Source organism: Sciurus carolinensis, chromosome 13, assembly GCF_902686445.1.
Source record: "Sciurus carolinensis chromosome 13, mSciCar1.2, whole genome shotgun sequence".
NCBI lineage: Eukaryota > Metazoa > Chordata > Mammalia > Rodentia > Sciuridae > Sciurus > Sciurus carolinensis.
The window spans coordinates 27,737,237-27,763,555 of record NC_062225.1 but is presented as its reverse complement, the minus strand read 5'-3'; the positions used below and the strand labels follow the sequence as shown (position 1 = coordinate 27,763,555).

Sequence of the window (26,319 nt, the reverse complement as noted above, 5' to 3'; positions counted from 1 at the left end):
TAATTTTTTGTGTTATGACATCTATTTTATCTGATATTAATATAGCCTCTTACTGTTATTAATTTTTGCATAATATAAAATTTTCATCCCTTTTCATTATATTTGCCCATATTATTATATGTGAAATAACTCCTTATAGATTACATATAGTTGGCTCATGTTTTTGATCTACTTTGCCAATAGCTGTCTTTAATTGGTATATTTAGATCATTTACACTTAATGTAATTATTATTTATTCATGCTTAAATCTGCCATTTTGGTTTTTTTCCTCTGGTTTTTTGTTTGTTTGTTTTGTTTTTGGTTTTGGTCTTTCTCTGTTTTCTATTTCCTCCCTTAATTGTATCACTTGAACATTTTTTTAGAATTTCTTTTTGATTTGTCTATAGTGTGATTTCAAGGGTGTTTCTTTGTCTTGTTTTCTTAGTGGTTGCTCCAGGTATTACATTATACGTATGTAGCACAGCCTACTGGTGTTGTTTCACCAGTCTGAGTGAAGTGTAAGAAACCTTACCCCTCTGTCTTTGCCCTCTTCCATTTATAATTTACATTACTTAGGTATTTCCTTTATGTTCGTTTTAAATCATATCAGGAAATGTTTTGCTTTGCCTGTTAAATATAATTTAGAAAACCGGTGACACAAATTTTAGGTCTTTTGTTCTGTTTCTGTAGGTCTCTTAAGATTTTGTTAATTTTTTTTCTAGTCTGTTGTCTCTCCATTGCTCAGTGGAGCAATGTCGTCTTTCAGATCACTGATTCTTTCCTCTGTCTTCTCCATTATGCCATCAAGTTTATCTACTGAATGTTTTATTTTGGTTATTATATTTTTAATATTATAATTTTATCTTTTCTTTATATCTTATATTTCATTGCTGAGGTTTTTTCTTTCTTTATGGAGACTTCCAATTTATTTTCATCTGTTTTGAAGATCTTCACAATTGATCATTGAAGCATTTTTATTAGTGGGCATTTAAAAATCTTTGTCAAATAATTTTATCTTCTATTGTCAACATCTATTGAATGGCTCCTCATTACTGCTGGATGAGGATGGGAATTCTGTATCTCAGTGGTCTCCTCTGATGTGGAGCTTGTAACCACACTGGCAGTGATCAGAATACTGACTGTCCCCAAGTCGTCCTCTGATACCCCAGCACAGATGGGGAGGGGCACCTGGTTATTTCTGGGTGGGGGTGTACTGTGGTTTGAATGTGTCCTTCATTGTCTGCGTTTTGGAAACTTGATTTCCCAATGTAGCAATGTTGGGAGGTGGGGCCTCATAAGAGGTGATTAGGTCATGAAGGCTCTTCCCTCATGATGGATGGTTGTTACTGCATGAATGGGTTAGTTACTGAGTGAATGGATTTGCTGTAAGAGCAAGTTCAGTCTGCCTCTTGCTCTCACTCTCACCCTCTCTTGCCTTTCTGCCTTCTGCCATGGGATGATACAGCCAAAAGGCCCTCACCAAGTACTGGCACCTTCATATTGATCTTTCTATCATCAAGAACTGTGAGACAAATAAATTTATATTCATTATAAATCACATGGTCTGTGGTATTCTGTTATAGTTACGCAAAATGGACCAAGACAGGGTGGGAATCTGAGCTTTCCATCTGGTCTTCACTGATACTGCCAGGGAGGATGGCTTGTTAACTGTCTTGGGTGAAAGTCTCATCTCCCTCCTTGCCTTCTCTGATATCAACATGGCAGGGATGTTGGGGCTGCTTGTTATATAGTCTCTTCCGGGTGGCTATCTAGGCTCTTCACTTGGGCTTCGCTGGTGTGGGTGTGATCACAGTGTTTTTCTATGGTATTTGACTGGAGTAGAGTAGTTGTCTAAAAGCTTCATGTCTTGTTAGACTGCCCCTTTCCTGGTCTTTTGGTGAAAGAGAGTAGGTATTTGTTGGGTATTTTTGGCTTGTTTGTTTCTGCCTGTTTGGTTTGGTTTCCGGGTTGCTAGCTTCTTCAGCTACTTGATGCCCATGGGTTTTGGTGCTCATCATTCTTTACCTGGACTAGTTAGCCTCTCTGTGGAGTCTTTATGGATTTTCCCCGCTGCTGCCCATTATTGTACTTAATTACTCTTTCGAAACCTTCCTCATATCAGTTAACTTACATTTCCTTTATGCTTTATATTTGCACTGTAGGTAGCCAGATTGCAAATTGCTATTGCTGGTCACATTTATTCACTTCTAGATTCATTTAAAGGAAGCATTATGGGTCAAGTGGTGGGCACTGAGGTGACTAAGATGTGGACCTTCCTTCGGGATATTCTAAGTTCCTTGGTAGCAGCTAAATAAATGGTTTGCAGTGGGGCTTAATAAATGTTTATTGACTTAAGACAAGAGGTGTTGGCCTTGGATAGGACAGCAGTCTACCTGCAGGCTGAAAGGCATCACAGGGTAGGGAAGCCATTCCTAACACTGGGTGAACCATTTCAAATACTGACCTTTGCCCAATCCTAGGTGAAGTTTCCAGGCATTAGGACTCCCACGGTCTGTGACCTTAATGTATATCTTGTCTGGGGCTAAACGAGGTCTAAACCCTGGTTCTATAACTCAGCTGTTAGGCTCAAATCAGGACAAAGGTCTTGTTGGTGTCTTGTAAATATGTCACTGATGGTTCTCTTTTAAACCCCACACACTCTGACTCCCATCATGGGACAGAATTTCTTTCAAAGCACTTGTGTGCCAGAGACTGTGCTGGCCACAATGAATAGGGAGAGATGAGACGCAAGATCCCAGACAGCCAGGAGCTCATGGTCTCCATCCTGGAGCAGACATTGGAGGTGTAGACTCGATTGCTTAAGTGTAAGGTTCTACATGGATGTTTGGCCTTGAAGGAAGGAGAATGAGTGATCAGGAACTATAGGGGAGGTGAACAAAGGGAAGATCAGTGTAAGGGTGGAGGCAATTAAGTGAGTTTACACTAGATAATGTCAGTAGATTGAACCATTGAGAGAGTGGGAAAGAACAAGAGAGTATTTGAGAGAGAAAGATATGTATATATACATGCAAACACACATACACATACATACATATATGCATGTGTGAACTCATGTAGGTGTGTTCTCTATATCCACATATATACAATACATATTTATGGGAGGAAGAAGATGATGAGAAAGGAAGAGACTAAAAGTTTGAGAGAGAATTATACATATATATATATATCTATATCATCTCTCTGTATATGTATTATGTATATATCCATCCATTTTTCCATTATTTTGTCTTTTCATTTAGAGAGACAGAGATTATCTTAGGGAGGGAAAATGAAACAGAGAAAATCATGGAAGGAACTATGCTTTATATGAAGAAGCAGGGAGTGATTTGATCAAACGCATGGGAGAAAATTCCTTGGAGGGAAGGCAAGTCAGGCTGAGATAGAAGAGAATGAAGCTGAAGTTCATGTAGGGTGACCTATGTGTTCTCAGGGAAGCTTGGAAGATGGAGAGAGGTGAGGATGGAAAAATGAGCTTGCAAGAAGAGGAAGACTTGTGTCCATTTTCTCTAGGGAATGGGAAAGTGAGAGAGTGAGATTCAGGCTCTCCTAGCAACATCAAGACCCTTGACTGGTAGAGTTCATAAACCCAACCTTTGCCATGATGCAAGGACATGAGTTTTTTTTCAGAAGTACCTAGGTGGGGGGTAGGACAGCAGACAGGTGGAGGGCTGGAGTGGTTTGGGGCTTAGGTCTGGGGGTAAGGAGGGCAGCAGATGGGTCCTGGCAAGCACAGAGTGTGGTGCAGTTGTAGTAGCCAGGCTGTGTGGACAAAAGGTGAGCCCAGGATGAGGATGATAAACTGGATGAGCATAAAGAAGAAACCTCAAGAGAGGCTGGGGAGCACACTGACCTTGATTCAGGGAGTGAAGAGGTGGATAAAGGTGCTGATTGAAAAGTGGGATTTCTGAATGTGAGTCATTCATTCAACAGTCACTGAGCATTAGCTCAGCACACTTACTGTGGGAGGTTCTGGGAACAGAAAGAAATTAAGACATGGTCCCTGCCCTTAAAGGGTTCACAGCACAAGCCTCAGAGGTGAAAAGCCTTTTTAGGTGTTGACAGGGTCCTAAATATATCCTGGAACTGATGTGTGTGGTGAGTTGAAAGAGATTGTGGGAACAAAGGAGGTCCCAGTGACTGGCAGGCTAGTATGGTGGATATGTCATCTGCAGGTGTTATCCATTATAGAGAGAAAGTTGGGGTTTCTCTCTGCTCAGCCATTTCTCAGGGGCACGTGTATCCCCTCCCCAGCCTGTGTGTGGGAGCTGCTTTTCCTTTGGAGCCTTTGCCCCTCATACTCCAAGTAACTGCCCTGAGGTTCATCCTTGATGGTTTTCATGAGTGAAGAATCACATGTCAAGGTCCTCAGAGCCTGCTTCTGCACTTAGGTGCATGAGTTGTAAAGAACTACCAATCTCCTGCCTCAAGTTTCCTTTTCTTTCTTGCTTTTAATTTCTTGCCTTGGGAGGATACTGAAAATCCTCTGTGGAGCAGAAGCAACTGAGATTAGTATCTATAAAGATGTAAATGGGCAGGAGTCAGATGCTGCTGGAACCGGCAGGATGTGGTAGTGATGAATGAGTTGTTCAAGTGGAGCAGGGAGTGTTCAGAGCACTGGAGCTCTGGGACTGATTCATTCCTCCTACACACTCTTAAAAGAAGCTGGTGACAGAAAGAAGCTTCCCAAGCTGGATGGAATGGAGGTCTTCAGGATAGAAGCAACAGGCTGTGAGAATACACATATCAGCATTTACAGGTTTCCAGTGCCCACAGAGCTGCAGGAGACTTCATTTCATGGTTCATCTGGGCATTCTCTCTGGGAACCAAATTCTCTCCCTTCCTGTTTTAGAGAGGTCACCCTGCGAATTTTGCTGATGAAGGGCCAGAAGGACACATCCCTCTCTAGCTGTTTAATGGCTTTTGGCTGATGAGAGGGAAGAGGAAACACGTGTCTTTGATCTTCTACCTCTTGTTTCCTTTCTACAATGACCTTGGGAGGTTGGTGTCCCTGGGCGTCTAATCCACATTCCAGATTAAATTTTGGCAATGACCTTTCTTCTTTGAGGAAATACTGCCCATCTCTCCAGGGATCAAGACACACACTACCAAGACCTCTCTGTTGGGTTCATGTCAACAGCTTGTCTAAGGCATGATGTGATCTCCTGGATATGTGATGGTTTTGTGTCACCTCTTTCTTCTTTCAGAGTCTGAGAAGTGAACCGGTGCCATCCACATTTAGATCCTTTACTGACTGAAACTAACATCAACAGGAATGACCTGCTCCTACCAGGTACTTCTTTGTTCCTGACAGTACACCATTCCCCTGGTAGTTAAAGGAATAATGAGATTACTACCCCCTGAGTACCATGTAATGAGATAGTCACCTGCATGGGGCTCACATACCAGGAGATGCTCACTGCTGCTACTGACACATAAGATGAAATATACTCTCTCCAGGTACATTTCATTTTATACTTTGCCATTTAGATATTATACTCAGTATAGATGGGTGGATTCAGGGCTCCAGAGAATATAAATCTGCAGCAATGGGAATGAGGTTACCTCTAAATTGAAAGCCAGTAAAAATAACACACCGTACATCCAATTAGCCATTCAATCTAAGGGGAAGTGTTCACAAGACAGCGTTTATTGCATCTTCATCAAGAGAGCAGCATGTGGTCAGGAAGACAAGATTCTTGTATGTAAGTGATGGAAAGAAGCTGTTTCTTTCAATTGTGCTGCAGTTCATCAGTAAGGAGGTGAAGAAGCTTTGGGTGAAGGAAAGCCGTTGTAGAGTAAGGTAAGTCTTGGTCAGTGCTGTCCAGAGTGTGCTGTGATGCTGGTTACTGGTCCTAGAGTGTTCTCTATAAATTCTTTCTTCTCTAGAATGGTGTGGGGTTATTACAGTGGGTTATCTCTGGGAGAAAGCCCTGGCTTTGAAAATATATGGCTTGGTTGTAATTTTGTCCTTGCCAACATAGTCCCTAGCATTAACATGTCCCGAGGAGGACCTAATCAGATATTGTTCCAGGTTACTTTCCAGTTCAATTAATAAGGTAGTGTTGGTTGATGATGCAATTTTTAGAGGACTTTGTTATTGTGACTCATTCTTCTGGAGTGTAATCACTTTTGGTCCCTGGGAACATTGCTGATCCAGAGTTTGGAGCTGTACAACTCTGGTCAAGGCAGTGGGAGTGGCTAAGCAGCCCCTCTTTGTCACCTTTCCCACTGTGTTGGTGATACACCTGGTAGTCATAAGCCCTGAGAATTGGTTAGGCTGGTCAGTGGAGTAGTGGTATTTGTTCTAGAGCAGGTTTCTTATCATTGGCACCATGAACACTTTGGATCAGATTGTTCTCTGTGGCAGGAGTCCGTCTTGTGCATTGTAGAATATTTAGCAGCATCCCTAACTCCTGTCCCATGGATGCCAGTCTCAATCCTCCACTCAGACACACAGTAGCTGTGACAACCTAAAATATATCCAGACACTCTCAAATGTCCTCTGGGAGGCAAAACAGCCCCAGGGTTGAGAACTACAGTTCTAGGAGCCAACCAGTGACAAGAAGTGTCTTGGAGGAACAGAGGATAAGGTTGGACTTGGCAGTATGTGAGTGCTTCATGCTCCTTACCTTTATGTTGGTAGGAGATACAGAGTTGTTTTAATGACAGGGCAGATTGCCAACAGGGAGTGTCTAGAGCTACCTGGAGCAGGTTCATCCTATTGAGGGAGGGCTCACAGGGAAGGATTTGGGAGTGGAGTTTGGCTTGGTTCATCACTTCTCCAGCTCCACAGACTTGTCTCATGGACAGCTGCCCTGAAGACCCCTCTGCCGAGTCCTTTCCTCTAGCCCATGCCCTCACTGAGGTACTTTGTAACTGCTTAGAGAACTGAGCTATAGGTCAGGTTAGTGGGGACAAGACCTCTCGTTCCTGATCAGATTTATAAAGTCACTAAGTGAAACTCACTGGGATTTCTGCTACTAAGTGGCATCATAGTGCTCAGACTGAAAGGGGTCACGAAGGTTGTGTAGAGCCGTACTTCTCAAACTCTACTAGGCATCTATGAGATTTTTGATTCAGTGAGTTTGGGGTGCTGCCCAGGATTATGCAGGTTTAACAAATAACCAAATAATATGGATACTACTGATCCTTGGATCATATTTTGAGCAGTAAGGATTCAGACCAGGTGTCTGCAAATGATGCTGTAGACCAAAATGAGACCACTGCCTATTTTGTAAATAAAGTCTTATTGGAATAGTCACACTCATTCGTTGACATTATATGTGGTTGCTTCTGTGATGTTTGACAAAATTGAATAATTATTACCAAGACTTTAAGGGCCCTCAAAACCTAAACTAGTTGCTCTCAACCTTTTATGGAAAAGGGGTACGGACCTCTACTTTGGGCTGACTTGTACCGTGTGGACCATGGTGGCTCATCCATAGAGGCTGCCCTTTAGGATATCTTTCCTCAGCCTGGACCCGCCTTCTTGGTCCTTCTTCCTCTTGATCCTGATTCCTGCAACCCTCTGCATTGGCATCTTGGGCATGGCGACTTGTGGGGAAGTCTGTGTGCCATAGTGGCGATCTATGCATGTGATCCTCTCACAGTCTTGAGGGAGTGCTGCTTGGTGGCCCACACAGAATCAGACCTGTCAGACCTTCTTTCCAAGATTTAGGAATACAGACCTCATGCCTAATTGCTCTTTTCATTCATCTTCCATTCATCCTGCCAGCCAGCATTTCTTGAGACCCTCCTTTCATCAGGTATCATACAGGTACTTGATTCTTGTCACCTCTTCAGTTTAGGTGACAAGCATGCCAATAGGCAATTCCAATTGTAATATTATAGGTACAGTAGAAGAAGAATAGCTGAAAACTTGATAGCCAAAGGAAGGCATTTGGAGAGCTTCACTGTTGTAGGCCTTTTTTTAAAAAAAATCATGAATTTTTAGTACGTTTTACACAAAAACATTTTTCCATCTATTAATGTGATAGAATTTTTTCTGCTAATCTATGAATGTGATGAGTTACTCTTACTTATTACCCAATTTCTTAATGTAAGATAACATATTTTACTTAAAAATAAACCATATTCATAAGGTGATGTGAATTCTAAATTTAGCCACTTGAACATCAATACCACTAAAAAAGAATTCTGCTACCATTCCTCTTAACTGGAAACCAAAATTTGATTGTAGGATTCTCTACAAGAAGTAACCTTCAAAATTCACTGTCATACCTAACATCTTATTATAGTAATTATCATCAATTAATTATTAAATAAATAAATATTAATTTATTATTAAATTAATAAATATTATCAATTATTAATTTAAAATTGTGGGGATTCGATATAAAATTTGCCCTCTTAGCTTGCTTTTAAGTGTATAGTTCAGTGACATTCTTTATTCAGATTATTTTGCAACCATCACCACCATTCTAACCTTGTTTTGTTTTCTTCTTCTTCTTGGTACTAGGGATTGAACCCACTCAGCTACATGCCCAGCCCTTGTACCACTGAGCTACATCCCCAACCCTTTTTATTTTTTATTTTGAGAGAGGTCTCACTAAGTTGCTGAGGACCTCACTAGGTTGTTCAAACTGATCTTGAACTTGGAATCCTCCTGCCTCAGCCTTTGGAGTCGCTGGGATTACAGGTGTGCACCACCACCCCTGGCTCTAGAACTTTTTTCACCTTGTACCCTGTACCCATTAACAATAACTTTTTGGCTCCACTTCCCCCAATCCCTGACAACCATTATTTGACTTTCTGTCTGTATGAATTTGACTACTGCAGGTAGTTCGTATGTGTGGGATCATGAACTATTTGTGACTGGCTCCTTTCACTCAGTATAATGTTTTCAAAGTTCATCTTTGCCATAGCATGAATTTCTTTCTCACTTAAGGCTGTGAGTACTGTTGCATTATATGTGTACGTGGTTTATCTATTCCTCTGTTAATGGACACTTGATGCTTCCATCTTCTGGCTATTGTGAATAGTACGACTCTGGACATTGTTTACAAATTCTATTCACATCCCTGCTTTCATTTCTTTTGGGTATATACACAGAATGAAATTTCTGGGTCATATGATAATTCTATTTTAAACATTTTGAGGAATAACCACACTATTTTCCATAACAGCTACCCAATTTTTCCTCCCCGCCCCAAGAATATACAGAGTTCCAATTTCTCTATATCTACCATTTCTCTACATAGTTAGTAATGTTGAACATCTTTTCATGTGCTTATTGACTATTTGTATATTTGTGGAAAAATGTCTGTTCAAGCCCTTTGCCCATTATTTAATGAATTTTTTGTTGTTGTTGAATTGTAGGAGTTCTTTATATAGTATGGGTATTAAACCTTTATCAGATGTATAATTTGCAAATATTTTCTCCCATCCCATGAGCTACCTTTTCATTCTGTTTTGTCATTTGATGCATAGAAATACTTTATTTTATTTTATTTTATTTTTTGTCCTGGGATTGAACCCAGGAAAACTTTATCACCTGAGCTATATTCCCAGCCCTTTTTAATTTTTATCCTGAGATAGGGTCTTGCCAAGTTGCCTAGGGCCTCACTAAATTGCTGAGGTTGACCTCAAACTGCTATCCTCCTGTCTCAGCCTCCCAAGTTTCTGGGATTACAGGAATGTGCCACCATGCCCTGCTTGATGCATAGAAGTTTTTAATTTTAATGGAGTACAATTTATCTATTTTTATTTTTGTTGCCTGTATTTTGGTGTCACATCCAAGAAATCATTTTGAAATCCACTGTTGTGAAGCTTCCCCCCTTTTTACTTTAAAGAGATTTATAGAAGTTTTAGCTGCTACATTAAGGTCTTTGATCCATTTTTAATTTATATTTTATTGTGGTGTGAGGTTAAGAGTTCAATTTTGTTCTTTTGCATACGACTACCCAGTTTTCCTAACGCTGCTGAAAACACAGTCTTTTCCCTGTTGAATGGTCTTGGCACTCTTGTTGAAAATCATTTGAACGTACAAGTAAAGGCTTATTTGTGGAATTCTGTTCCATTGGTCTCAATGTCTATTTTGTGCCAACCCCACACTGTTTTCATTACTGTACTTTGCAATGCATTTTGAAATCAGGAAGAATGAGACCTCCAACTTTGTTCTTTTGTTTTATTAAGAAGATTTTCAAGATTGTTTTGGCTATTTGGGGTTCCTTGAGATTTCATTTGAATTTTAATGTGAAATTTTCTATTTCTGCCAAAAAGTCCGTGGGATTTTGAGGTTGCCATAGAACATTTGAATTCTCACTTGAAGGAAACATTTGCTAGACAGATGAGGGGAAGAGGGGCATTTCAGGCAAAAGAAAGAGCATGATCAAACACATGGAAAGATAAAAACGGTTGGTGCACATGGGAAACTGAAAGTAATCTGGAATTGTCTGAATTTTAAGCAAGCTAGTTTCTCTGTGTATGTGTCTGAGTTGGGAAGAGATAAATTAGGAGCCAAGGCTGGTGTCCAATATTGTGGAAGTGACATTGTGTTGAGTTTAGTGGAGATGACTTGAAAGACTGTGCTGGGGAGTGATGTGATCGTATTTGTACGGTGGAAAGATGATGCTGGAGGTGAGAGTGGGTGTGACATTGAGCAGGAAGAATGTGACATTGAGCAGGAAGAAGGTGTCAGCAAAACACAGACCAGAGAGGAGACTGCTGAACACTTCCAGGCATGAAGTGGTGAGACCTGCATGCACTGTGGGCGGTTTGTGGGGCTAGGCAGGAGGGACTGGATCTGAAACAGCTCATCTCACAGCACACGGAGACGGAGTGTAGTTACTTCATTCTCTTCCTGGGCCCTGGGGTGCTCACCCCTGCTCAACTCAGGCTGGTATTTCTAACTCTCCAACATTATCACCTCTTAGGAATTCAAATGACTAATGAAGGAGACCCCACGCCCTTGCCCAGAGGCTCAGGGGGCCTCTCAACTGTAGCCAGCCCCTTCTCATAGTCCCTGAAGCTCTCACTCTTCAACCTTACCACTCAGGGGCTCCAGCTGCTCTGGGATTTTTGTGGTTGTTTCTGTTGATCTGACTTTGTTTTATTTTTCTCTGAAGGCTGCAGGAACTTACCAGAATGACAGTTGTCTATTCTGTTGTAACACACTCTGTCCATCTGTGGAATGATAGCTCTCCAGGCCTTCTAAATGTAACCCATGTTACTGACCCCTGTGACCCACTGAGAGCCCAAGTTTTTTCCCCAAGAAACTGGACTCTTCTGTTCTCAGACTGGACCCTTCTGTTCCTGTAGTCACCCTGTAACCTGTAGCTGCTGTGTTCCCAGACTCAGCACACAGCAGCTTCAAATGCAAGTACCAGGGTCTTTGCCACTTCTCTCCCTCCGTCTTGAGGGGCTTTTCTGGAAGTGTTTGCCTAGTGAACTAGGTAATGACTATGCTGGGGCTGAGGACCATGCTGGGGAAGGGATGTGCTCCTATAGCCAGAGGTGGCACCCCTGGACGCTGAGATCCCTGTCCTTGTTTTGACCCCTGGAAGGATTGTTCTGTCAGTGGACAGTCTGTGGACCATGAGAGTGCGCCATGTCTGTGGATGGCCCTACACAGCAACAGGTCATGGAGCTGGGGGCAGGGAGCAAGCTGAGCTCTCAAATTTTCAGGGATATTTTAGAACTCGAGTGACTTTTGCAGTTCTGGAATAGCCGACTCTGACTCTTTGCCAAGGGTGCAAACTTTTTGACCTGAGGGATAAGGCAAACTGACCAAGGTACACAAGTGTCAATGCAGGCTCCAGGGGAAAAGAAGAGGAGAGGAGCAAAGTGTGGCTTGGGGTTATAGTGCAGGGATTAAGGTAGTGGAGATTTGAATCCTCAAAGGAAAGGACTGTTCTTCAAACGAACCAGGGCGAATGCAATAAAGAATCCCAGGACAGGTAAGAGGGGTGTGCTAAAGTGGGAAGTAGCGAGGTGGGGAAGAGAAAGGAGAAAGGTCAGGAAAAGCAGATATAAGGAGTTGCTTCCTCTTTGAAAACCAAGAAGCTCGCTTGAGCAAAGAGGACAAGACCCTGGATCATAGTGTCTGCCTGGCTGGGAAAGGTGGCTGGCGTTCAGGAGACTGGCTCTTTATTCTTGAGCCTAGGCTACCTGGAACACAGCCCCGAGAAAGCTGAATGTGTCTCATCCCTCACTTTGTTTCTAAACAGAAGAAAAGAGAGGGAGTGCGGCCACATTGATTCACCCGCGGCATCTCCGGGAGGTCTCTGCTGGATGCCACATGAAGCTGTCCCTCAGCCACAGCACAGAGCCAGTGATTGCGGAGCACGTGGAGATGGCTCTGCTCAGCAACATCCTGGCAGCCTATTCCTTTGTCTCAGGTGGGTGTCTGTTCTCTACTGGGTCCAGGGTTTCTTCCTGGATGACCATTGCTGGTCTTATACTAGGAGGGAAATGCTATGAACTATATCATGGCTCTGCTTTTGCTGTTTTGAGATGAAAGGTCTTTCAGTTGGAAGTTAAGATTGGCATATTCTAATTTGGTGGATGAAGGGTTGGTTCTGGGAGCTTTATTTTGCTGGAAATATTTGGTTTCCTTTCAGCAGAAGTGAGTGAAGTGGCCTGGGGCCTACTGTTGGCTCTGTCATTGTGCATCATCTCTGATGAGGGAAGAGGCTGTGAGTACCTTAGCCTGGTAATTTCTATGCAGTTCTCAACCCTACACAGGTTGTGTGTGTATATTTCATGTTGGGGGCTGTCTGAGGTGTTTGGGAATGAGAGAGACAGAAGGTGAGTCCGTAATCATCTTTTATTTGCTCTTTCCTTGATTCAAAGTTCATGCTTTAGGAAGATAGCTGTCTCCTCCAGATCATTTCTGGGAACCTGATACTGATACAAGGAGTGAGTTTCTAATTTTTTTGAGTTTGCCTTTGTTTTGTTTTTCCTGAGGCTTCTGGATGTTGTGTGAAAAGGAAGGGACCGAGGCACTGATTAAATTTCCTTTGGGGAAGGGCTGGTTTTACTTTCTGATTCTCTAGTCTGAATTCACACATGGTGACGTGAGTTAAAGTGTAAGGCCTGACATTTTTATTTACTGTGGCAAATCCTAATCAGCACTGAGGGTAAAGGAAGCTCATGGCTTCTCTTTGGGAGAGGATCATGGATGACATGGAACCTGACTTCAGAAAGGGGGACTACTCAGGGATTACCTAGATGGCTCCTTTGTGGTTGGCAAGGCGAAATATGGAGTCTGCATGTGGCTCACATCCAGGGTTCAGTGTTCTTGGCTCAGTGAAGACCAGGCCATTGGTCAGCTCAGTCTGCTGTCTCCTTCCCTGGGTACCCACACGTCAGAGGAATTTCACTCTTTATCTTTCTTTAAGGCTATATTGGGGAGAAAGGACACTGGAGCTAAAATCAAGAAGATTAAAATTCTGACATCATGTTTTCACAAGAAATTGGGTAATAATCTCCTGACTCTATAGTAAAGATGTCTCCCCAATGAAGCAGGGGTATGTTAGAGAGGGTCTAGAGTTTCCAAGGTCCCAAATCAGCTGTTGCCAAAAAAAAAAAAAAAAAAAAAAAAAAAATTGTCTCTAGTGACAGCAAACAGACTACTGGACTTTGGAGTTCAGCTCAGCACAGGAGGTACCTGGCAGTTTTCCATTTCGGTCAGCATGACCCTGAGTTGTGACCATCGAATGTGGTAACTCATTGAATGGTCTGGTGTTTACTGTGTATCTTGTGATTTTTCTCAAGGCTGAAAGGGTACATGGTGGTGTATTTCTGTCCCCTCCAACTTTCTGTCTTTCCACCCCATACTCTGGAATGAAATGCTGTTTGTGATGCAGGAAGACAGTGCTGCTTTTAAGTGTAAGCTAAAATTTAATATAGAGAATTCAGGGAGGCCTGGGGATGTGTCTCTTGGGTAGGACCCTTGCCTAGCATATGTAAGGTCGTGGGTTCAGTTCCCCAAATCACAAGAAGAAAAAAGAAAAGGTAGCATGAAACTTTATTTTGTATGAATATGTAACAACAAATCCCTCTGTTTTGTATAATTATAGTGTACCAATAAAATCTTTAAAAAATTAACAATGCAAGATAGTGAAAAGTTAAATGTCTAAAATGAAATTTGTTAGGTCCAGTAAATAGACTTGATGATTGAGGATTAATTTTGAAATTTGGAACACCCCCCTGGTTGTAAAGGAACTGAATAAAAGGAACTTTAAAATAATGAAGGTGAATATGGAGGTTGGAAATAATCATTGTTTTTAAAGAAAATACAATAAGTGAATTGGAAGCAGTGATGAGAAGTATGATAGGAAATAATCGTGGAAAATATCTTGTAGCTCTCTTCATGTTCTTATTCTGCCACACATGGTCTTGGCTGACTCAGGGCCCTGGATCCATCCCTACAAGCATCAGTTGTAGGATGGTTAATCTTGACTGTCAACTTGACTGAATTGAGAGATGCCTAGAAAATGGGTAAAGCATGGTTCTGAATGTGTCTGTGAAGGGTGTTTCCAGAGATGGTTGGCATGTGGGTTAGTGTAGTGAGTGGGGAGACCTGTCCTGAATATGAACAGCACCATCCAATAGGCGGGGGCCCAGAAGGAACAAAAAAGTTGAAAAAAAGGAAGCTCGCAGACAAGCATGCTCCACTCTTGAGCAGGTACATTTCTTGCTGTTGCCATTGACTGCAGACGTTCGACTCCAGATTCACCAGCCCTTTGAATGCAGACTTGCACCAGCCACTCCCCAGGGGGCTTCCAGGCCTTCAGCCTCAGACTGGGGCTGCATGATTGGTATCTCTTTTTCTGAAGCTTCCAGCTTCTTGGATTAAGAAGCAGCTGCTTTCCCTGCCTGCAGACAGCCACTGTGGAACTATTTAGCTTCTGACAGTGTAGGCCAATCTAATAAATTCCCAAATATATATATATATATATATACATATATATATATATGTATATATATTCTGCTGCTTTTGTTCCTCTGCAGAATCCTAATGCAAGTTGCTTCTTGTCCTATCCATGTGGTCTGTTACTTTAACAAAACACTAGCTAATACACATGACTAGCTCATTCCCTTGTCCAGCTTTTAATTAAACCAATAGATGAAACCCTGAGTGAATCCTGCTCACTTTCTCTCTCTGCATATATATGTGTATGTGCACGTGTGTGTGCGTGCGTGTTCATTCTGTGTTTTGGGGGCTGTCGGAGGTGGTGATACTCTTCCGGCAGAGAGGGATACTGAAGGTATGACAGCCTGAAAGGGTCTGATGTTTGCCCCTTCCAAAGTTGATGCTTTAGGAAGATGGCTGACTTTCTCTTTAAGACCATTTCTGGAGACTCGATGCTCTTAATATAAAAGGAGACATTTAAAAATATACGGAAATGCTCCATGATTTAAAAGACCAAACTGCTCCTGTGCTGCTTGAAAGAGTTTTAAATTTTTGATAGATTGCTCTTGTTTTGTTTTTCCTGGTGTTTCTGGATGTTGTTTGAAAAGGAAGGGACTAGGTTCTGATTATATTTCCTTTGGGGAAGGGCTGGTTTTACTTTCTGAATCTTTGTACAGAATTACTATGTGGACATCCATTCTCCCTCTGTAACCATGTTGCCAAGCTCTGCTTCAGTTTGCAGGTCAAAGCCAGGACAAATGCATGGTCTCCCCTCTCAGCAAGCCTTTCACATGGTGCTTTAGTTTTTCTATTTGATTCTTTTTTTAAGATTGTTTATTTATTTATTTATTTTTTTTACAGACTGCATTTTGATTCATTGTACACAAATGGGGTACATCATTTGGTTTCTGTGGTTATACACAATGTAGATTCATACCATTTGTGTAATCATACATGTACATGGGGTCATGTTGTCTCATTCCATGATTTTCATACCCTGCCCCTCTCATTTTCTTCTACATAATCTAAAGTTCCTCCATTCTTCTCTCACTCCCCACCCTCCCCATCCCCATTATATATCACCATCCACTTATCAGGGAAACATTTGGCCTTTGGTTTTTTGGGATTGGCTTATTTCACTTAGCATGATATTCTCCAATTCCATCCATTTATTTGCAAATGCCATAATATTATTCTTCTTTATGGCTGAATAATATTCCATTGTGTATATATTCTTGATACATCTGGCCCCTGTTCTTCACAACAGTCATTTCAAACCTTGACTATTCCAATAATTGAACTTTTCTGCTTAACAAAATGCTCACTAAAGATAAATGACAAGAGACAAACGTATTTTCATTTTTAAGAAAAAATGTAGCATTAATAATGAAACATTAAAGTTTATAATGTGTAAGAAGCTCTTACAAGTTGATAACAGTGTTACAAAAGAAAATATGACAAAGGACAATTAGTAGTTTGCAAAAGGAAAAATACAAATTGCCAGTAAAATGTAAACAGTTTAAATTCAAGCAAATAAATGGAAAATGGGAAAAAACAATGCAATTTACATTTTTATTTATACAAGTCTTAAAGATTTGTATGACTAAGTATATGACAGTTTTGGAGAAAGTGTGGGAAGATGAGTACTTGAATATAGTGCTTATGGAATTGTAAATTGCTATAATCTCTCTAGATAATGATTTGGCAATATCTAGCAAAACCTCAAATATGCATAGATTACATATATGTATAACATATTTTATATATATGTAGTTTGTACATATATATGTTATATATATATATATATATATATATTTTATATATATATTTTAGTCAGCAGTCCCACTATTAGGAATCTTTTCTTCCAAGGAAATAATCAGGCAGAAATATTACTCTGAGGACAAAACCACTGAGCCACATCCCTGTCCCTTTTTATTTTTTATTTTGAGACAGGGTCTTGCTAAGTGTCTTAGGGCCTCCGTAAGTTGCTGAGTCTGGTCTTGAGCTCATGCTCTTCCTGCCTCAGCCTTCCAAGTCACTGGATTTTTGCAGGCGTGCCCTGCTGAACCTGGCTGAACTAGAAGGATATTCATGATGTGCTTTTGAATGGCTAAAACCTGTTACCACAGAACATATGCTGTAGAATCCCATTATTTGTATATATCCTTATATAAATGTAACCACACTTTATTATACTTTATATCTGGGTACTAAGATTGTATGAGTATGTCTCTGTGTATTTTTAATTTTCTTTTGCTTGAATGTATTTTTAAAGTGGTCTATTATTTATTGATATTACTTTGTAATAAGTCATGTTATTAGGATATTTTTACTTACAATACACATACATTAAACAACTCCCATCCACCTATATTTTCTGACTTTGTGAGTTCAGTTTTAAGTGTCCTGAAAATTACCACTTGGATGTGCCAAATCAACCTGATCTAAATGGAATATTATCCTTCTCTTTAAATAAGCTCCTTCTTTTGTATACTATTATGGTTTGGATGTGAAGAGTCCCCCAAAAGCAAGACATGTGAGACAATGCAAGAAGTTTTGGAGGAGAAATGATTGGGTTAGAGCCTTAACCTAATCAGTGAATTAATCCCCTGTTAGGGATTCACTGAGTGGTAACTGAAGGGTAGGGTGTGGCTGGAGGAGGTGGGAATTGGGGTATGGCTTTGGGGTATATGCTTTTGTCTGGCAAGTAGAGCCCCTCTCTCTGCTTCCTGATCAACAAGTGAGCTACTTGCCTCCACCACACTCTCCCACCATGAAGTCCTGCCTCACCTTGAGCCCTAAGGAATGGAGCCAGCTGTCCATGGACTAAGACCTCGGAAACCATGAGCCCTCAAATAAACTTTTCCTGCTCTACAATTGTTCTGATCAGGTCCTTTAGTCACAGCAGCCAAATAGCTGACTAAATCATACCTATCTAGGACATTACCTAATCCAGAAATATGATTTTTAACTTTTAATGCATCTTCTTCATGGTCCATATCAATTCGAGGGTTCAGTTCATTTGCCCTTCACTGTCCTACATCTCCTTTATTCCTGTCATCACCGATTTGGTTCAAGTCCCCATCTTTCTTTTGCCTGCATTGCCATAATGGCACCCACAGTCTTTCTGACTCATGTCTTCCTTCTTAGCCCATATTTTCTAGCAAAATGATCGTTCCAAACTGCAGGTGTGAAGATGCACTACTTTTCATTTTTTATAATCCCTCAGTGGATCTTCATTACCTCTGGGAAAAAATCCGAACACATGTGGAGTTTAACTGATAGGATTATTTTTCAGCTACAAATAGTAGCTATCTTATCTACCCATGTATTTTGTTTCCTTTCATCTCAGCACCTGGATTGGAGGAGTTAACATTCCTTGTTTTAACTATTTGCAAAGAAACCCAGTGAAGCCAGAATATAATACTTTATAATGAGGTTAATAATCTCATTAGCAATAATAATCTCATTAATAACTTCTAGTATAGTTATTAGAGTAAATGGAATAGTTGTTAATTTTAATTTAATGATTTGATAATACATTTGTCTGGTTCACTCTTCCATTCCTTTAGGTTTTCCCTTAAAAGTCACCTTCTCATGAGTTTTTCCTTGGTCACTCTACTTCCCTCCTCCTGCCAGCACACATTCAATACTTCATGTCTACCTTTCTCCTTTGCCTGTTTTCTTCTCCTTATACCTTATCATCATTTAGTATACTACATATTTTATTTATTATTAATCTCACCTACTAAAATGTAAAATCCCAGGAGAAGAGAGATTTTTGTTTCTTTTGTTACCTGCTCTGTAGCCTCAGAATGTAAAATAGTGCCTGGAAGCTCTCAGATGCTCAATAAATCAGTGAACAAACATGGATCAACAACCACAATATAAAAAGACATAGAGTCAGAAGTCTAATCTCAGAGTAGCCCCCTCCATCCAATTCTCAGTCTTGAGTTATTGCTAGGCTTTTATGTATCCTTCCAGAATTCTTTGTTTCTTCTCTCTCTCTCTCTCTCTCTCTCTCTCTCTCTCTTTTTTTTTTTTTTTTTTGCCATACCAGGGATTGAACCTCTGGGAGCTTAACCACGGAAGTGATCCACATCTCTTTTTTTTTTTTTTTTTTTTTTATATATTTTATATAGAGACACGGTCTTGCTAAGTTGCTTAAGGCCTTGCTAAGTTGCTGAGGCTGGTTTTGAACTCTCCATCCTCCTGCTTTAGCCTCCTGAGTCACTGTGATTACAGGCATGTGCCACCACACCTGGCTTCTTCCAGAGTTATTTATGCAGATGTAGGAAAATATAAGCACACAGTCACATCCTTCCTTATCTTGGGAATAGGTACCATATCAAACACGCTTGCTTTTGCACTTTGTTTGCTGAACAATATATTATGGAGCTATTTCATTCTTTTATCCAGCTACATACTGTTCAGTTGTATAGATGGGCCATCCATCCATTAGCCAGTGCTTTTTACCCTGGCTGGTAGCAGTGGTTCAAATCTGTGCAACTAAGAGAGATGCAGTAAATACCATTACACAGATGTTCAAGTGCATTTGTAGAATAAATTTCCAAAAATCCAATTACTGGATTAAAGTATATATAAATTACTAACAAAAATATCACCAAATTTGGAAGAGTTCCCTCCTTTTATATTTCATGGGATAATTCTTGGAGGATTGGTGTTAGTTCTTTAAAGATCTGATAGAATTCTGCTGAGAATCCATCTGGTCCTGGGCTTTTGATGGCTGCTTCAATTTCCTTACTTGAAATTAGTCTGTTTAAAATTTGTATATCATTCTGGTTCAATTTGGGAAGGTTGTAAGTCTCCAGGAATTTGTCAATGTCTTCAAGATTTTCTAGCTTATTGGAGTATAAATTTTTAAAATACTTTCTGATTATCTTCTATATTTCAGTTGTGTCTATGGTGATATTTCCTTTTTCATTACAGATTTTAAAATTTTGAATTTTTTAATTCTCTTTCTAGTATTACCCTGATACCAAAACCAAAGACATATCAAAGAAAGAAAACTTCAGATAAATATCCTTAATGAACATAAATGCAAAAATTCTTAATGAACTATTGGCAAATAGCATACAACACATTAAAAAGATTGTGTACCATGATCAAGTGGGTTTCATCCCAGGGATGCAAGGTTGGTTCAACAATGGAAGTGTATGTAATTCCCCACATAAATAGACTTAAAGACAAGAACTACATGATTATCTCAATAGATGCAAAAAAAGCATTTGAAAAAATACAGCACCCTAGAAAAACTAGGGATAGTAGGAACATACCTCAACATTGTAAAAGCTGTCTATGCAAACCCAAGGCCAACATCATTCTAAATGGAGAAAAATTAAAAGCATTCCATCTAAAAACAGGAACAAGACAGGGATGGCCTCTTTCACTACTTCTATATAACATAGTCCAGAACAATTAGGCAAAAGAAAGAAATTAAAGGGATACAAATAGGAAAAGAAGAGCTGGAACTGTATCTGTTTGCTAACATGATCCTATATTTAGAAGATCAAAAAAACTCTACCAGAAAACTTCTAGAACTTATCTATATGAATTCAGCAAAGTAGCAGGATACAAAATTAACACCCATAAATCAAGTGTGTTCCTATTCTCCAGTGATGAGTCAGCTGAAAGAGAAATTAGGAAAATCATCTCATTCACAATAGCCTCAAATAAAATAAAATACTTGGAACTCATTCTAACAAAATAGGCAAAAGAACTCTACAATGAAAACTATAGCTAGGCATGGTGGCACACACCTGTAATCCCAGTGGCTAGGAAAACTGAGACAGGAAGATCACAAGTTCAAAGCCAGCCTCAGCAACTTAGCGAGGCACTAAGCAACTCAGTGAGACCCTGTCTCTAAATAAAATACAAAATAGGGCTGGAATGTGGCTCAGTGATTGATTGGCCCTGAGTTCAATCCCTGTAACCCCCCAAAACAAACAAACAAACAAACAACTACAGAACACTAAAGAAAGAAATCTAAGAAGATCTTAGAAGATTAAAAGATCTTCCATGTTCTTGGATAGGAAGAATTAATATTATAAAAATGGTCATGCTACCAAAAGTGCTATACAGATTCAGTGCAATTCCCATCAAAATTCTAATTATGTTCTTCATAGAAATAGAAAAAGTAGTCACAAAATTCATTTGGAAAAATAAGAGACCCAGAATAACCAAAGCAATCCTGAGCGAGAAAAATGAAGCAAGAGGAATCACAATCCTAGACTTTAAATTATGCTATAGAGCTTTAGTAACAAAAACAGCGTGGTATTGGCACTAAAACAGGCATAAAGACCAATGGACAGTATAAAAGACACAGAGACAAATGCATAAAAATACAGTTACCTCATGCTTGATAAAGGCACCATAAACATATATTGGAGAAAAGATAGCCTCTTCAACAAATCGTTCTGGGAAAAATGGAAATCCATATGTAGTAGAATGAAATTGAACCTTTATCTTTAACCCTGCACAAAACTCAACTCACAGTGGATCAGGATTAGGCATTAGACTAGAGACCCTGCACCTACTAGAAGAAAATGTAGACCCAAAACTTCAACATATTGGCTCAGGAATTCACTTTCTTAATAAGACTCCTACAGCTCAAGGAGTAAAATCAATGATCAATAAATGGTATGGCATCAAACTAAAAATATTCTTCATAGCAAAGGAAACAATCAAGAATGTGAAGAAAGAGCCTACAGAGTGGGAGAGAATCTTTACCACATGCACTTCAGATAGAATGTTAATTTCCAAAATATATAAAGAACTCAAAAAACTTAGCACTAAAAAAAAAAAAAACCCAATCAATAAATGGTCTAAGGAACTGAACAGACAATTCTCAGAAGAAGAAATACAAATGATCAACAGATATATGAAAAAATGTTCAACATTCTTCGCAATTAAAGAAATGCAAATTAAAACTACAAAGGAATTTCATCTCCAGGCAAAATGGCAGCCATCAAGAATACAAGTAACAATAAGTGTTGGCGTGGATGTGGGGAGAAAGGCACACTCATACATTGCTGGTGGGACTGCAAATTGGTACAACCACTCTGGAAAGCAGTATGGAGATTCCACAAAAAAGTGGGAATGGAACCACCATTTGACCCAACTATCCCACTTCTTGGTTTATATCCAAAAGAATTAAAATCATCATACTATAGCAACATGTACACATCAATGTTTATAGCAGCTCAATACATGATAGCTAAGCTGTGAAACCAACCTAGATGCCCTTCAACAGATGAATAGATAAAGACATTGTGGTATATGTATACACAATGGATTATTACTCAGCTATAAAGAAGAATGTCTTTATGACATGTGCATGTAAATTGATGGACCTGGAGACTATCATGCTAAGTGAAAAAAATTAGTCCTAGAAAAACAAAAGTCAATTGTTTTTGCTATATATGGAAGCTAACTGACAATAAGGAGGTAGAGGGGAGAATAAATATTCAGTAGATTAGACAAAGGGAAATGAAGAGAAGGGAGGTGGGGTAGGAAAAGGGAAGACAGTAGAATGAATCCAAAATAATTTCGTACGTACTTATATAAATACACCATAATGTACATCCATAAGAATAGGGTCCTAACTAGAATAAGATATAATCCATGCTTGTACAATTATATCAAAATGAACTCAACTGTTGTGTATAACTAAAAAGAATCAATAAAAAATAAAAATAAATTAAAAATAAAGATAATCAATAAAGTTTATTAATAATAAATTCTTAATTTTAAAATAATATAAAAAGAAGTTAAGAAAGTTTCATAGATTCATAGTTGCTTAGTAGAAAAATTCCCATTACTCTCCTTTTTAATCCTAATATAAGAATATTTCAGTGTGTGTACATTTGTATATATGTGTGTGTTAAGAAATTGATATTAATCACATTTTGTTTTGATATACATCTATAATGGATATACAGATGTTTTAATTTTTAATATATTTTGACTTCTTTAATTTACGAGAAGCATGTATTATCATTCTGTACTTTAAAAAAATTCTAACAAAAAAAATTATATCCATTAAATAATAAACATTTCTTTGAGTCTTTTGGATATTTTAAATAAACTACCTATGAATTAATGTAGCTCTATTATGTATAAAAAGAAATGTTTACCAAAATATGCAAAATAGCATGTTTCTACAACAAAAGACTACTTGAGAGTGAAATAAACATGTATTACACAGAAAAAAAATCACCAAATTTATTATTAGGAGTTTTATTATTAGGAGTTTTACCAATTTATTCTTTAAAAGATATAAGAGAAGCGCTTACAGCAGTATTTTTAAACCTTTGGAGTTTTTGACAGTCTGATAGATGAAAAATGACATCTAAAGGTCAGGGGTCAGCAAATTTGTTTTCTATAAAGGCCTAAAAAGTAAATATTTCAGCTTTGTGGGCCAATCTCTTCTTACAACTCAACTCTGTGTTGCAGCTTGAAAGCAGACACAGATAATGCATGAATGACTGGATGTGGCTGTGTTTCATTAAACAAGAACAGTGGGCTGGCCAGATTTGGCTTGTAAGTGACACCATGCCAATCCCTGTCTTAAGTGAGCCTCTTTTCATGTGTTGAAGTCATTTGTATTTTTTTTCTGTGAATTGTTTATAACTTTTGTCTATTTTCTTTCTCGATTGTTAGTATTTTCTTAATGTTCTTTTTGGTGCTTTTGTTCTTTTTTTTTTTTTTTTGGTACAGGGTTTGAACCCAGATTCATTCTACCACTGAGCCATGTCTCCAGCTGTTTTTTATTTTTTGTTTTGATGCAGGGTCTAAGTTGTTTAGGGCCTTTCTAATTTGCTAAGGCTGGCTTTGAACTTTCGATCCTCCTGCCCCAGATTCCCGAGTTGCAAGGATTATAGGTATATGCCACCATGCCTGGCTTTCTAGGTCCTTTTTATCTATTATTGTTTTGTCCCTCCTACATATTACAAATTTTTTTTCTGATTTCCCATTTGTCTTTTGACTTTGCTTATAGTAATTATTTTTCAATGCAAAAGTTTGGGGGATTATTTATTTATTTTCATTTAACTGATATTCTCTGCATGTGTAACTGCAACTATAGCTGTGCCAACCATATAGTAGCTGGCCAAAATTCAAATCACGTTTCTTATAAGCTTGGTGTAAGTGGGGCCTAACTATCTCTCCAGAATGCAACTGATGCTAGTCTCAAATTTGGACATTTCAGAAGGACATTTCTGTCATTTCTATTTTATTATTCCCCTTTGTACTGTGAATCATGTGAGGTTTGAGGACCTTTGTGTTCTTAGCCCCTAAGCACTGCCCAAGGAATTGTAGACTCACAGTAATTTGTGGAATAAATACCTTTTAGCAAATATTCAGTTTGTTAAAAAAAAGAAAAGGTTTAACATTGGAACATCCCCAATGTTAAATGTTAGATCACTTCGTTAAAGAGAGTTTGGTGAAAGTAGTACTCTCATATATGACTGATGGCAAGAAAATTAATGTACCACTTTTGAAGGATCACTTGGCAATGTGTATCAAAAACTATAATAATGTATATTCTGTTTGACACAGAGATTCCTTTTTGAGAATTAATCATAGGGAAATAAACAGTTAATAAACAAAAAAGGAAGTAGTATTAAACACACAAATATCCCTTCCATCATTATATTTTTTTCAACAACCTAAACGTCTAAAGGTAGGAAACCATTTTTATAAACTGGTGTATTCACTGGGTGGAATCCCATGTAGCCATTATTGATGTGATTGGGAAAATACTATGGAGTGATATAAACAATGTTATATATTTTATGAATTATATATCCAGAGAAAAAGGTTTGAATTTTATATATACCCTGACTATAACCAAGTAAATATAAATATGTATATTTTTATATAACAGGGAAAGAACAGAAGAAAATTGACTTAACATGACCTGCAATTCTGATTGAAGAAAAAAAAGAAAATTCACTTCACTATCCTACATATTATATAGTTATATCCAGTTGCAAATTATGGTGGTTTTATGACTTTTTTCCATTCCCTTCTCCTTCTCCTTAGTGTTATATCATACATACATATATATATATATATATATATATATATATATGTAAATATATACTTACATACACACATGAACATAAATAAACATACATCTATACATAGACATATATCCACATGTAAATTTATTAACTGAACTTTTAGAAATTTTATATTCATGATTTAATGCAATAAATATTTGTGAGGTACATTCCATGAGCAATGTACTTATACTTGATTCTCTGAGAATCCAAAGTGATTCATTTGGCTCCAAATGTCTCATAATCATATGGGAAAGATAATAGTCACATAACCAGTTATAACTACACAAAGTGTTGCCTAGATTGCAGGAGCTAATTAATCACACTGTTCTTTCTTTCCAAACTTAAGGACTGATTAAAGCATCAGAATACTGTGTTGACTTCAACAGTGACAAAGCCAGATTAGAGAATGTGTCAGGGTTTCTCCCTAACTCCCTTGAGTCCCAGAGTGTGTTAGTCAGCCTCCCATCACTGTGACAAAAATACCTAAGATATGGGCTGGGGATATATCAGTCGGTATATATAAGGCTCAGTCAGTAGCATGCTGGCCTTGCAAGCACAAGGCCCTGGGTTCAATCCCCAGCACACCGCAAAAAAAAAAAAAAAAAAAAAAAAAACCTAAGATAATCAAATTAAAAAGAGGAGAAAAGATTTATTTTAGCTCACAGTTTTAGTCCATAGCTGCTTGGCCCTGTAGCTTTAGGCTTGTGGCAGCAGAGTATATCATGGTGGGAACACATGCATAGGAGGCCCGTTCACCTAGGGGTGACCAAGAAGCAATGAGAGAGAGGAAGGGGCTAGGATTCCAGTATCTCTTCAAGGGCACTCTCTCAGGGACCTAACTTCCTCCCACTAGGCCCTACCTCATAAAGTTCCACCACCTCTCAATAGCATCAGAGACTGGTGACCACGCCCTTACACATGGGACTTTAGGGGACACTCATCTAAAGCATAGTGCATGATAACTACTGAATGACAGGAATTTCCCAGTGTAGGGGAGAAAAGTGAGTGAGTGGGTAGCATGAGGGTTAGGGAAGTGGAGGCTTCCTTGTAGGGTGCTTATTGGTTATGAGGTGAGGACAAGAAGATAAAGGAGGTGAAATGAAAGGAACAACACCAGGGCTGGCCTGTGGGGACAGAGATTCTCCACTACTTCTTCCTGGGAAGGAACAATTCAGTGAGGGGAGGAAGAAGCTTCCTTCAACATTTCAGAGAGGACAGAAGCTGTAGTAGGAGTCTTCCCTCTCCTAGGGAGTGGGCCAGAATTCCCCAGAGACATCCTTATAATACCTTAAGTGTTGAGAGAAGGGGTTATGCTAAGCACTCCCTGATTCCATACAAGCCCTGTTATTCTC

General features: G+C 39.0%; 1 protein-coding gene across 6 annotated transcripts in view; it reads left to right on the top strand.

Moving 5' to 3' along the window:
* Nucleotides 1-26,319, top strand: part of Eva1a (eva-1 homolog A, regulator of programmed cell death) — a 54,526-nt gene that overhangs the window by 18,729 nt on the left and 9,478 nt on the right. For 2 of the 6 annotated variants that reach the window (XM_047523264.1, XM_047523265.1), the window contains 2 exons: nucleotides 5,206-5,291; nucleotides 12,190-12,360. In XM_047523264.1, coding sequence (XP_047379220.1) covers nucleotides 12,261-12,360 — 100 coding nt within the window. In that variant the 5' untranslated portion in view covers nucleotides 5,206-5,291; nucleotides 12,190-12,260. Of the gene's footprint in view, nucleotides 1-5,205; nucleotides 5,292-5,745; nucleotides 5,802-11,736; nucleotides 11,920-12,189; nucleotides 12,361-26,319 lie in introns of those variants that run through there. The other 4 variants (XM_047523266.1, XM_047523268.1, XM_047523267.1 and 1 more) reach the window with 4 other exon arrangements.